Here is a 13,885-nt window from a genome sequence, read left to right on the forward strand (position 1 = left end):
AGTTTGATTTTTATGTTCTCATCATGCTTTATTAAAGATTTTGAATATATATATATATATATATATATGAAAATATGTACAGGTTGTGGAGTTGCAGACTTTATGGATGTAGCTGGTGAAATCTAATGATTTACAATATCTTTGGTGACTCACTGGAGGAGGGGAAACCTCTGCAGTGATGAAAAAGGTCCAGTGCTGGGGTGGACTGCCTGGGGATGCTGTGGGAAGTCAGGGTTTGCTGGGTTTTTAAGAACAGGTTAGACAAACAGCTGTCAGTGCTGGTTTGGCTGATGCTGCCTTGTGGCAAGGGGATGAAGCAGATAACTTGCTGAGTTCCTTCCAGGGCTCCTTCCCCTCTATGATGATGCTTTTGCCTTAAACTCTTTGCGTGTGTGTAAATCTGTTTTCATCCTAGGTCTTAAAGGGTTTTCTGAGATCATCATTAGCTTCTCTTCACGGTGTTTTATAAGATTTGATGTCTGTTGTTCCGATTTTACAGATGGAGAAGCTGCACCAGCTATAACTGTGCTTTACAGGCAAAAAAGGGAGTGCAGCCTAAAGCATCTCAGCTACTGTGGAAGGGCACTGCTTTAACCAGTAAATCAGATTGGCCACTATGCAGATTTAGTGGTAAACTTAGCCAATAAAACCTATATCATCTTCTAATTTAGGCTTATTCTCGGCTTTATTTTTATCTTTTATTTTTTAGAAGAACACTGGTCACATAGAGAAGATATGTTTTGATGCCATGTTTAATGCTTTCTCTTGTCAGGTGCCTTCATCTATTTGCTGACTTACCTGCACTTCCTGGGGGCAGCTTTCATTTTGCCTTTAGCAACATTATTGTAGGGACACTTTTCTTTCAAGTAGCAAGCAAAGGCATTGCTGTGGCTTCTGACATCAAATGCAATGTTATTGAATACTCACAGGGTTCTCTTATAGATGTGAACTATGGTCAGCAGTTTGCATGCAAGGTTAGTGATGGTAAGATACGAAAATATCCAGTCCAAAGTTACACAAAATCTTCTCAGTCTGGGGTTTTATTATAAATATTAAAATCAGATCAGGCTGGCAAAAGGCTGCTCCACCTTCCAAATCAGCACTCAGTGAGTTTTTCTTTTTTGCTTTAAATTTAGTAATTTTTTTAATGCAAGTTATATCACTTTGTAAGACCTGCCTGCCTTCAGACACTCAGCCCATTCACAATAAAATTATTGCAGTGTTTTCTTCTGCTGCTATTAGCAAATGCAAACAAAAGGGTTTTATCTGCCAGACTGAAAAGTCTGCTGGCCACTCTTGAGCAATGGCCATACCCTGCAGTCCAACAGAATCCAGGTCCTTCCAGAGCTGAGCATCACCTCTGAGAGCACCTTGTCCTCAACCTTCAGACACACAAATTTGTGGGCCTCTCAGTTGATTTCAGCTTCCATGTTCAAGCACAAGGCAAAAGGACATTCTCTCTGAAATGTTTTGGACTTAGATGTATTAGCAGAGAAACTGGGTTTTTTTGTGATTTCACTGAGAAACCAAATCAAACCTGCAAGTGTTAGAGGTTGAATTTGATCCTTTCAAAAAAGTTTGGCAAAATGATAGTTTTAGCGGGGCTCCATTTTGTGCTTCCTTTTCAAAAGGATCTGGGTAGCTGCTGCAGTGCTTTACTGATAACTTCGTGGTGATGCAGGTTTGTCTCACCTGAAATGAGGGTTGCCAAATCAAGCTTATAAAAAGCTTCCTGGATATACATTGATAGAGCAGTGTTTGTACAAGTTTGCTGAAATAATATGAGATGTGAGCTTTCTACCTGCTAGATAAGGATTCTGAAATCTATCTTTTTTGAGTTTCCATCAGATCATTTGAGAAAGACCAGGAGGGTCTGTACAGTTTATTGGGAATGGTATTATGTTAGCAGCATCACATTTGTAATACTTTCACACCACAGCAAGTGCTTTACAGACTACTGACCAATTAAGTCATTTATTTTGATTCCTTGATTCATCATAAGGTAGATTTTTGTGTTTCTGGGCTCTTTTGAACTCAAAATGCAGATATGAACTATCAGACTGGTGCAAAATTTGAGCGTAATTTGCAGAAAACATGACTGAAATCAAAGCATTAAGAACTAAAATTGTAACTGAGATATATTTGGTAGTTTTCCTTAAGTAATTTTTTTACTTCAGCTTGCATAGAAGTTGAACAGCTTAATCTCTCTACCAAAAGCATGACCCAAGGGTCCCCTGGATCCCCAAAGCATGGTGAATTTGCTAGAAGGTCAGCTGGCATGTCGGTCTTAGGTATGAAAACACAGCTCCCTGTTTAGGATGGAGAGAGCTGGAGACATCTCCCGCCCCCCAGGACCCTGGCCTCCTGTGAGAAAAGTCACGCTGAATCTCTCCTGTGAGCAGTACAGCTCTCATCTTCTGACAGCTGCAAAACTTGCAAGCCATGATTTGAGGAGGGGAGGTGGATTCTGGTGGCCTGGCCTTCCCCAGCACCGCGCACATCTATCCTTCCAGCACGGAGCACATCTCTTGTTACGCCTCTGTGCAGAGCGATTCCTCTGCATGGCCAGGTGATGTTTAAGGAGACTAATGAGAGGAATGATACGGCCCAGAACACCGGTGTCAGGAAATATATTGCAAGGTGTCTGTCTTGGGGAAGCTGTAAGCGGGGCTTGTCTTATTATATATTTCAAAGGGGATGTCTGTGTCACCACCAAGTTAGACATTCACCCTGTCCCACACTGCATTCAAATGATTTTTTTTTTTTTTTTCAAATTGTAGCTTTCCATTCAATTATCATTGGCTTAATGACAGGCTCTGTGTTGTACAGGGGCAAATCAAGAGTCCATCGCATTAGCACGCCATTCTTTTGTGGCAGGAATTTTTCTGAGGCCATTGTAACATAACTATGCAAGTGTCAGAGGACAGGATGGAGGCTATTATGGGCTTCTGCTTTTTGTGAGGGAAATCAAACAAATGTCCCTGATGGAAAAAGGAAGCCAGCAGCTGGATGTGATGACCAAAGAATGTTTTTGTGCAGTGGCACTGTAAGTACTTGGTCTGTTGTCAAACTGAAAAAAATGCCTTTTTAAAATTTTTTTTTTCCTTCTGCTGTCAGCCAAAGTGGAGAACCACCCCCCCCCCCCCCCCCGTCAATTTTCATGAGATGCCTTTTCCGTATTTCTAGCACTTAACAATCCAGTTGTATTTGGGTTTATGCTAGTATTTGCCTCTATTGCCATTGTTAGGTTTTGGAATCAGAGCAATTTTTCCGTCCTGATGGTGCGGAAAAAAATATGTTTCATTATGACTTGTTATAACCCTGGAAATCTCTTCTCTCGCTTGGGTTGACAACGATTTTTTATGTAGCACTCTATACTGATGCCTAAAGTGAAGTAGAATGAAGCATAAGGAAGAGAAGCTTTGCTGAAATATCGCTCCTTCCACCGTGCAGAATTATCTCAGAAAAATCTTGCTTCTCCCTAATGTTATGCTTTTTTTCCCCCCTACTATTATTCAAGTAGTTTTTGCAAATGAATGTTGTTTTTGCAAGGTTTGTTTATGAGGCCATTGCTCTTAGCAACCCCTGCTCACCTGTGAGCAAATTACATGGCACAGATATCCAGTATCCGGTTGCTTCTGGATAGGATGACCTTAAAAACAGATTCTGCAACAAGACAAGCTTTTAAATTCCTAACCAAATATATTACGTGAGTAATAAAAAGAGCTCCTCAAAATGGCCACAGAGGCATTTCAGAGCACATTCCTGGGAATATCCACTTGTGCTAGTATTCATTAAGTTTGCTTTCAGCAAAAATTCTCATGAATGAAATTTTATTCACTAGTCATTATGATTATAACTTTGCTATCGCAGCAATAACCCGATGCTTTGTATAAGGCCAGGACCTGATTTTGTTTAAGGCTGGAAAAACATCTTACAGGGTCTCCAGAGAGTGTGTTGTCTAAATATAAGACCAGGCTCGTCTAACAGCTCATGACTGGGAACAGCAAACCCTCAGAGGGCAATGGGTTTGTTTACAAGAAAATTCACAGCTAGAGAAGGATGGATGCAGAACCATAGCAAATGTTACACCTTTCAAGCTACAGGATGCTCCAGTGTTACAATTCCACTGAATAGGAAGGTAATTATGCATTTTTATGTTGTGAAGGTAGTTTAGGTGATGGTGGTTAGTCTTGCAGATAAAGAGACTGTCTCTACAGATGCAGTTCATTACTACATTGAGTTTATCCACACACTAATGAACACACTGGAACTGGACTCTCTTGGTTGTTGGGTTTTTTTTTGGTTGGTCAGTTTGGATTTTTGTTTTGGGGTTTGTTTTTGGTTGTGGGGTGGTGGTTGTTGTTGTTTTTTATAATTTTACAAATGGCCTAATACAAATATATATACCAGGGAAATTCCTGAAGCACAGGCTATGCCAAAGAGTTGGACTTGGAGTTGTGCAATACATGAACTCCTAGGGTGTCAATTAAGCCCTTCCTGGAAAAGTTAAATGGGATCTTTTAGCTATTCACAGCTGCAGTGCGCATGAAGTCTTGCTTCCTCCAATCTACAGGAACATAATGGAGCAGAGATATCCTATCATGCTGGTGGGAATTGTGCCTAAGTCTACGTTACAGTGGGGATTACTGTAACGTGCATATATCAAACCAGGAGTCCCATGGGAAAGAAATATATATAGAGAGATTCTTGGTAGATGTTTCAGAGATGTTTATTTCTCCAGCCGCATGGGTGGGGCTCTGCTGAGGAACCCTCACAGTCACCGGATCGAGGGTCCTTTGCCTGTGCCGGGAAACACAAACCAACCAGTGGGGAATGAGGCTGACCAGGGGCAGGGAAACCCCGTGCCTCACCTCAGGGCCCCTCTCCCAGGGCTACATGGCAGGGGGAGGAGACCCCGACAAGTCTGGGCACAAGAAAGTATTTTCAGAACTGCAGCTCATTTGCAGAGCACAATGTCTATAATGATTTTTGTGTGCCTTCACCTACTGTTGGAAAAGCACATCTCCCGTGCCTTGGAGGAGATTGTCTGACTGGTGAATGTGTAGAGTCCTTCAGCAGGCAGTGACTGGCACTGGCTGCTATCTGGATTTTTGGGTGTACCGGGGTACAAGATGCTCATGGGTAGAAGGTACATAATGGAAAGATTCTGTGGGGTGGAGGGAAGGAGCTGTTAAAGAGGCACTGAGCCAATCCCTTGTGTTATTCAAACCCCGAAATAACCATTCCTCTCTGCCTGTAGATCGGTCAGAACAGTTTGTTGGCAGCAGAGCTACGTACAGGACACTGAGTATTCTCCTGTTTTCTTGTATCACTGCTTTCTTTTCCCATGTCATATAAAAAATAAATAATCTGATTAAGCCGTTTGACATTTATAATGAATTAGTTCTTCCTTACTCTTATCTTGTTTGCCTGTCCTTTTCTCTGGCCCTTCTTTTTTCTATTTTATCTCTCAATCATCAGATCCAAGAAATCATTCAAATGATTTATTTTTAACACATAAATGCAGCTTTACAGCATATTATTTTCTTTTGAAGAAAGGCTTGGTCCCTTCTTTTGTCCATCCCACTGCACAAGTTGTCATGTTCTGGCACTGCAGTCACTTCTAAGTCCTTGAGCTATCATGTATTCTGTTGGTATTTGAGGAATTGAAAATCAATCACACAGCCTTATGGCTTAGGTTCAGCACAATTCTATTATGCCCACTCGCAAAAGTCAATTCAAACCTTTTGGGCTATATTTCAAAGCCTAATCAAGCTTGCTGTCCACACTGGTTTGGAGTCAGCTCACTCTTGGCCGTAGGTCTGTTGATTAGAGCTTTTGTGTCAGAAACTAGTGTGAAAGAAAGCAGTTCTCATAGCAATAGAATCATTCAGTGGGCATTTTGCAAAGACAAACCACCCGAACAGGTTTAGTGGTAGGGGAATGCTTACTGTTTTAATATGGTTCTGCAAATATGTTTTAAAAAAATTAAATTATTAAAAAAAAAAAGTTTTAAAAAAAAGCTATCTTGGTAGGAGTGTTCATAACTGTACTTTCTCATAAAAAGATATCCCAGTTTACTGAGATTAGATTTCAGTCCTGTCACGCTAAGCTGGTACACAAAGTGTTGTAGATGCAACCCTGAACTTAGATGGTGACTTTCATGCTTTGGACCATATGAACAAATGAGGATGGTTCATCCAAGCAGATGGACCAGCTCCTCCAAGCATGAGTTGTGCTGCCTCCATCTGGCAGGTGCACATGGGGCCTGCATGTACAGTGTCTGTGTCAGTCCCCCAATTTCCAGCAAGTGCCAAGAACTCACTCTAAGAATGAAAGAAGCTCTGGAATGAAAGAGCTGGCCGTTAGGAATCCTCTGTGAAGATACGTACCTGTTATGAATTGGGGGCAGATCAGTCTCATCTCACTGGGAAGAAAGCAATGACAGGCTCTTAGTTACAGCATTTCCATCTGATTTATGGAAGTCTCCTCATTTGGTGAAAGGCTGGTGGCCATTCTGTGGGAGCAAAGTGTACGCTGTAAATAGGAAGTAGCTCTCTGTTCCCATCCTTGTGGAAGACATTGCTCTGTGACCCATTCCTCACATTCCTTGTCCTGCTGTGTTCTGCAGAGGCGCAGGGATTTTCTCCAGTGGATGCTTGACGCCTGTGATTCAGCCAACTCCCTGGCAGCCGGGTGCTCGGATGTGATCGGCCCATCTGCTGCTCTCAGACAGAATGAGGCGCCTCTGGTTGGCAGGGCCTCATCTGGAAAGGCTCAGAAGACGCTAACAGAGGATGAGATAGCAGGCCAAGCTTTCCTGTTCCTGATCGCTGGGTATGAGACCACCACAAGCACGCTGTCCTTTGCCACCTACTTGCTGGCCACCAACCCGGAGTGCCAGGAGAAGGTGCTTCGGGAGGTCGATGAGTTCTCTGCAAAACACGTGAGTATGATGTGCTGGTCTGGGGCTTCCTGCTGGGAGCAAGGTGATGTGACTGTATCAACACAAGAGATGGCCTAGAAACTTTGTGTCATGGTGAATGCTTAGCCTTTAAGAAATATTTTCCGCTATTGAAATCAACCGGCTGTTGTCAGGCTCTAAAAATACATATTTCTATTTTTTTCCTCTTGTATGAATGCTTTTACTGTTTTTTGTGGTCAATTTTATTTACTGATCTTTGTAGGACCATAAATAGTGTTCTTACAAATTATAAACTTCAAATTTTTGCTTTAAATGTTCATAACTTTGTTTTCCTTTAGCAGCAGAATATATGTGTAAGCTTAAAAAAAAAAAATCACCGTATGTAATTCTCTTATACTGTGTTCGAATTACTTCTCCTTCATTATCGGTATTTGCCAAGGGCATTTTTGTTTCCGGGACTGGAGTTATTTACTTGTTTCATTCATATATGGCAGGTCCAGTTGTGTCCTCATGTCTGGCGAGTTCAGCTGACTTCCTTAAGGCCTGCCTAGACGTGAAGGTGCAACCTGGCCTGGAGTATGGGCAGTTTCCTGGGTACTGCGGGGGGCAGAGTTGCACACAGAACCTCCTGCTATGCAGCCCCAAGGAAAATACAGTTAATCTCCTCACCAGGTCCTGAAAGCTGACAGCCTAAGAAACCAAAGGGAAATTGCTGGGAGAGCTGTCCGATAGGATAGGATAGGATAGGTGTGTGATGTTGTTCGTATCTGTCTGTAGACAGGGATGTGAAATAGTAGACTTTTCCATGCAAGTGAACAGAAATCTGAGTGCAATCAGTGATTAACTGTCTGGTTCCTGTAGTAGGGAACTGTAGGGAGTCCATGTGTGTGGCCATGTCTACATTAACAAGTAGTGTGCTGCTGTAGGCACAGGTTCATCACCCAGCACAGCTGGTAGTGGGGACTGTTGGGTACACACTCTATGCACCTCAGGAGTTTATTCTGGGGTAGTTACAGTCTGGCTCTGTGAGTACCAAATTTCCCTTAGCCATTGGTCTGGTCTAGTTCCAGTTAAAGGAGCCCTTGCTGTACACTTGGAAACTGCTGTGTGAGCCAGTGCAAGAGCTTCAAATGTGGGTGTGCTTCCGATCCAAGCTAGAGAACTTAATGGACCCTGGCTTGTATCTGCCCTGACTGAGCTGCCACTCACTATTGATAATGTTTCAATAATAATCAAATTCAAGTGCTTAATTCTTGACTCTTTTGGCTCTCTTTCAATATTTTGCTAATAATTTCAGCTTTTGCACTGTCTAGGAGAGGTTATGAAGCTAGGGACACTTGTGGCAGAGAAGTCAATGTAGAGAATTGGCACTCAAATTAATTTCTGCATGTCACCCCTGTACAAAGTCTGTGTGGTGCCTCGAATCAAACTGGTGTCCTCATCCCAAACCGTGCCGTCCCATGTCATATATTGATTGGAAGCACCTTTCACATAACTTCCCTGTACTTTGTGAGTTGTCAAGTTTAGCTTTAGACGGTGCATATATGTCTGCATGGCCAAGGAGAAGAGAGAGAGAAGGATAACGATTTATCTGCAGTCCCTGATAACAGGAAATCCGTAGATCTGATCTGTGCAGCCCCATCCTTCAACAGATTTCCTTTCGTAAACAGGTCATGATTTGGCAGGGGAGTGGGAGGGGGCAATACACTGCTCAAGGAGCCCACCCCACAATAAGGAAAAGGGTGCAGCAGTTCAGTCCCCTTAGTGACTATAATTAACTACTTTTAGCCTAGAAAATGAGATCTATGTGAACGGTTTGCAAGTTACGGGAGCAGAAGCTATTTTGGAACTGGGTATATATAGATGCTGTGTTCAGTTGTCATGCAAGAGAGAGGGAGGGAGGGGACACAGAAGCTACAGGCTCACAGTTAGTTATCAAGTCAGTTGCTAAGAAATTTGATTAGGTTATTGCTTGTACTCAGCACATCAGCTTTGCTCTTATCAAGGTGCTTTGCAATTTTCAGAAAGGAAGGGCTCTAGAAGGCCAAAACAGGGGGGAATGGTAGAGTCAGATTGTTTTGACATGTGGTGGAAGACTGTTTTGAGTTGCAGATATGCAAGTATTAAACACAGTACCCTCTTCAGCCAAATGTATACTCAGGTAATTATAACTACAAAATGCCCTCCACCACGTCCCCCTTCCATCCGCCAACCATTTCAGTTGCCTGATGCAGCATGTTTTATTGCCCTAATCTGTGGTGTGGAGCTGCAGTCTGATTTTACAGCTGCTGCTGTGTATCATCCCAGAGATGATTGTACTTTGATGGTGAACAGAGTGATTTATATACTCATTTACCAAAGTTTATAAAGACATGTGAGAGCTGTCTGAGAAAAGGTACTATAAATGACAGGCACAATTCCAGCTTTTTGGCACACCAGTCAGAAAGACAAAGCATGGCGACCTTGTGATAGCCAGTAATGGAGCAAGGTTGGTCCATCTGGACATACAGCAGTATTTTGGTGGCTCTGGGTGTTGTACTTGAGGATACCCCTGCATTTGCTGTGATCTTCATTTGTCTGTCTTGCACAGCAGGTGCACTGGCAGGATGGGAGAGCATAAAGGGGATGGAGAAAGCTGAGACACTGTTGTGTTAGAGATCCCTGCACAGGCGTGGTGCAGACTGCTGCAGTGTGGTGTGGAAATGCAAAGCTAGGTGCTGGAAGTGGTCTAGCCCCAGTGCTGGGAGTTGGGAACCCAGAATAGAGACAGGAGCATGTTATCCTGCTCTGTTGTGTCCAGCCAAGTTTGTTTCAGAGCTGTCCTGGGAGATCTCATAGCTAATCTTCACCACAGAGCCTGAATACACTGTGGAGATGGCACTTCCAGGCAAGTGTCCCCAGAAAACAGTGTCTGAGTGAGCCATGGGTTGTCATTTTTTTCTTTTTACCTCCAGGACCATCCTCATCTGCTTGCTAAAGGACTTTTTAGGTCTTTTCTTGACTGATAGCTAAGTGTCAAGGCTTCATGATGTCTCTTTCCCTCAAAGTGAGAAGACCCACCTGGCCCGTTTCACAGCCTGGCAAGCAGGAGAAGCCTCTAGCCTCAGTTATTGTAGAGGGCAGGACACACAGGTTATTGCCCCCTCACCTTTATCTGGGTCTTTAGGGTGTAGGGAAAGGGTGTGCAGAGCTTTTCATCTCCGGGGAAGCAGAGAGACAAAATACTCAGTGGTGACTACTTGTCCCCACACACTGCATCTTCCCATACTACTTTTGAATCCCTATGTCTGCTCCAACTGCACTAGAAAAGACAAACATAATTCTTCTAACACACAAATAAAAATTCAAATTTTAGAGACTTTGACCTGACCTTCTTCATAAATCCATTGGGAGTGTAGTATGTGCCCTGTGAAGGTCAATCTGCTAAAAATAAGATGCACCTATTTGCTGCAAGCTTGTTGCTGGGTGTGCAGCTTGCTTTGATACCATGAAAGCAAAATAAACAAGATGAAAAGAGAGTTAAATATGAACTAGTGGGGGCAGGACGCCTACCTCTGTGTCTGTATAAAATAATATTACTTTCTGCAGAGGCCGCAGATCTGGGACAGCAGAGGTGGTCAGATCCTCAGATGGGTTAAACTGGTACATGTTTGGTATTGGTAGAGGTATGGTGATATGCATCAGTTGAGAAGCAAGCCTGGTACATACCAGTAAAGGAGGACATGGGGGAAAAAAGGAAAGGTTGCTATTTCAAGACCAGATTATTTTTATAGCGTTTGTGGCTAACCATCCCTGAACTGTTAAGGCTATACAGTTGTGAAAGAGATGTTTTTATCCACATTCACCAAGTGAGAAAGAATGCACCCATGGTCTTCACCTCTCCATTTCAGTCAGAATGATCCCTGTGTAGAGTTTTTAACAAGCCCTTCACAAGACATATTTAGGAATGGTTTTTGCACTTGTGACTGATTATTTTATTGTAAAAGCAAGTTGATTTTTGTTTATTTGTGTGTGTGTGCTTAGCAAAATCATGGCAAGCCTGGAGCACGCATTCATTCTGAGCAGATGGACGCTTGCTTCTGAGTGCCACTGTGTGCTCTGAGCTGCTCTGTGTGTTATGTCCTAAGCCACAGAGCTTAGGGCATGAAAAATTGCATCTTCCAAGCTGGGGATTCCCTTAATGGTGGGGCCTCTCTTTTTTACCTCTATTCCCATTTTAGCATTTAAATGTCTGTCTCCCTTCCCTCTCAAGCCTGAATCACTCAAAATTATAAATTTTTTTTTTTGTTATTGTTGTGCTACCGGACTGCATAATTTTGGACAGGAAGAGTAGTGGCACAAAACAGAGTGCAAAAACATAGGGAATCAAGCTAACTTCTCATAAGAAGTTATTTGTTACCCTGAGGTGAAATGTGGTGAGTGGCTGTATGTATGTGCTCCTGATCTATTGCAAAGTAAACACCTCAGGTTAAACCAGTGAAACTAGGTCATTTTCTTGAGGGGGGGAAAGCAAGCGTGCTAGGGACAGCTAAGGGGGGGGGAAAGCAAGCATGCTAGGGGCAGCTAAGGAGGGCAGAAGAGGTGTGAGAATGATCTGCTTTGTCTCCATGCAATAAAGAAATCCATACTTGAAGGTGCAGAGCATAGAAAAGCCTGGAGCAAGAACTCCCTGAATTCTAATCTCACCTTCAGGAATAATTTACTGCATATTCTCAGTAACAGACAACCAAGCCTTGCATTAACAAATGGATAGACTTGGTGCTACAAGTTTTGCGATTTTTTAGGTCATATCTATACAAACCTATTGTTACTTAAGGCACCACAGAAAAAGTTGCATTGAAGGGTTAGTGCTACCTACAGAACCGGAGATGTGTTGCTGCACTGATATGTAAGGCTTCAGGTCTGGTGAAGGACAGAGTAGCAGCTCACTACTCCTTGCTGCTGATGCCTAGGAATACTTTCAGGAGCCCTGACAAAGGTGAAGGAGAGCACAGGAGTCAGGAGAAGTAAATAAAAGTGAGTACATGAAAGAGCAGCTATTACCATAAAACATTCATTGGAGACTGCAGGATTAACTGTGTTTTCCATTCCATTTTAAAAAAGCTTTGTACTACTCTTATCACTGCTTGATATGACATTTAGAAACATTAGTGTGAGAGGAATGAAGAGCAGGATAAGACACAGCATGTCTCTACTCCATCCAATTTCCTATCCACACAAAGTACTAATGTAACAATTCAGTGCTGGTGTGACTTACCAACATTTTCACCTCTGTCTAGAGACTGTAAAGAAACTTAAAAGTCCTGCCATACTCTCTCTCTCTATTTAAATGGAGACTTAGAGATTTTTCTTTATATTAAAGACATCTTCCTGTTCCTATAAATGCTTGGTTTTGTATAGCTTTAGGGCCTAAGGAATATTTTCAATGTTTAATTGAAAATGTTGATCAGACTGTTCCATCTGTATTCTTTCTTGTCAAAAATATTGAATGATGCTACTCCAAAGTCATTGCAATCTGTAGCTTTGTTGATGAAAAGATACTGTTTTTAACTGCTGTGTGTAGTGAGTTGTGAATGGCCCAGGTTGAGCTGGACTGATGCATAAACTATTTATGGTTGATGATTTTGGTGCTGTAATCCATCACATATACTGGGTGTGGCAGTTGCTCATCTGGGGTAATTGTCATCGTTGACTTGAATGGAACTGTACTAAACTTTACACTGGGTTATGATTCTGCTCTTCACACTGAAAAGCTCCTTCAGTAACACCTCTGCAGTCTAATGGAGATGGCTTATTGAAAAGAGATTTTGCCATTTCAAAACTTTCCCTTCCCATAAAATTTCTCGAGCAGAGAGAGGTAGGACCATTTTTATGGTGTCTCTGTGCCTGATTGAGTACTTTAGATTTTTAAGCAGTCTATGCAGAGAGTCTCCTTGGTAGCACAGACGGTTTTCTCCAAGCATTAGTGAAAATGAGAGGTGAAAGTCAGAGAGATGTCACTGTCAGGGAATTACTACAACCATTTGCATGAGTTTGGTGCCTTTCATGCAGTATCTCAAGGCACTGTGCTCTCAGAAGCTTGCAACTACAGAGACTAAGCTTCACTAAAGAAATATTGCTGACAGTGAAGGCTTGCGTTTATCAAGGGAGACTGAATTGTAAATAGTGTGCAGAAGAAAGTCTACAGAAGAGAGTCGCTGTTACACATGCATACACATACACACACAAAACATACAGAACCAGGAAGCACAAACAATATTGTGTGTTGTTGCTGTTTATTCTCTTGAAGGAAATGACACTCTTTGATTTCTCTATTTGTTTAAGAAGGTGTTGCAGAGCCTCGCATCATTTATGAATGTCAGCTGTCAGCAATCAGGTTTGTTTTAAACAAATAGGGAGATGCTTTTAAACATGTAGAGACTGAGGACTTAGGTGTGTTTCTGCAGTTCTTCATGCAGTTGCTCAGTGTCTGAAATCAGTTATTTTTCTTAGTCTCATGGTTCTGTACATACTGGTCAAAGGTTGCTAAGTTAGGAGAAGACAATAAGCCTTTCCCTGAATTTCTCCTCTGCTGTAAGTATCTAGAATATACTGATTTGAAATGCAGGCTTTGGACTCAAGAGACCCAAAATCACTTCTTTTGGGCAGAGGTTATTTTGGCTTCTAACATTCTTCTTTCTGACTTTCAGCCACTTAAGCACCTTTGAGACTCAGGGCTTTGGTCTCTTTACCATCTTGAGTCCCTGCTGTGTAAGGAGAGGTATCCTGAGAAAGTCCTGAGTCCAAGCCTGCCAAGTGTTTGCCCACTTTGCCACAAACCTGTTCCTAGGCCCAAATGCTGAGGGGAAGCCCTGAGGGGGAAAATCTTGGGCTCAGTTTTCTCACTGTGCGAGCCATAGCAGGTATCTCTTTGTACAGGTTGCTTTCCGTCCCAGGCACCCTCCCAGCGCCAGCAAG

The 13,885-nt window shown here is 42.5% G+C and overlaps 1 protein-coding gene across 4 annotated transcripts in view; it reads left to right on the forward strand.

Moving 5' to 3' along the window:
- Positions 1 to 13,885, forward strand: part of TBXAS1 (thromboxane A synthase 1) — a 260,715-nt gene that overhangs the window by 187,199 nt on the left and 59,631 nt on the right. For all 4 annotated transcript variants that reach the window (XM_042050428.1, XM_042050426.1, XM_042050427.1 and 1 more), the window contains one exon: positions 6,635 to 6,949. In XM_042050428.1, the coding sequence (XP_041906362.1) occupies positions 6,635 to 6,949 (315 nt within the window). The remainder of the gene's footprint in view (positions 1 to 6,634; positions 6,950 to 13,885) is intronic.

This window comes from Corvus kubaryi, unplaced genomic scaffold (assembly GCF_017639235.1).
Source record: "Corvus kubaryi isolate FWS band 111438036 unplaced genomic scaffold, C.kubaryi_AGA036_p1.0 74, whole genome shotgun sequence".
NCBI lineage: Eukaryota > Metazoa > Chordata > Aves > Passeriformes > Corvidae > Corvus > Corvus kubaryi.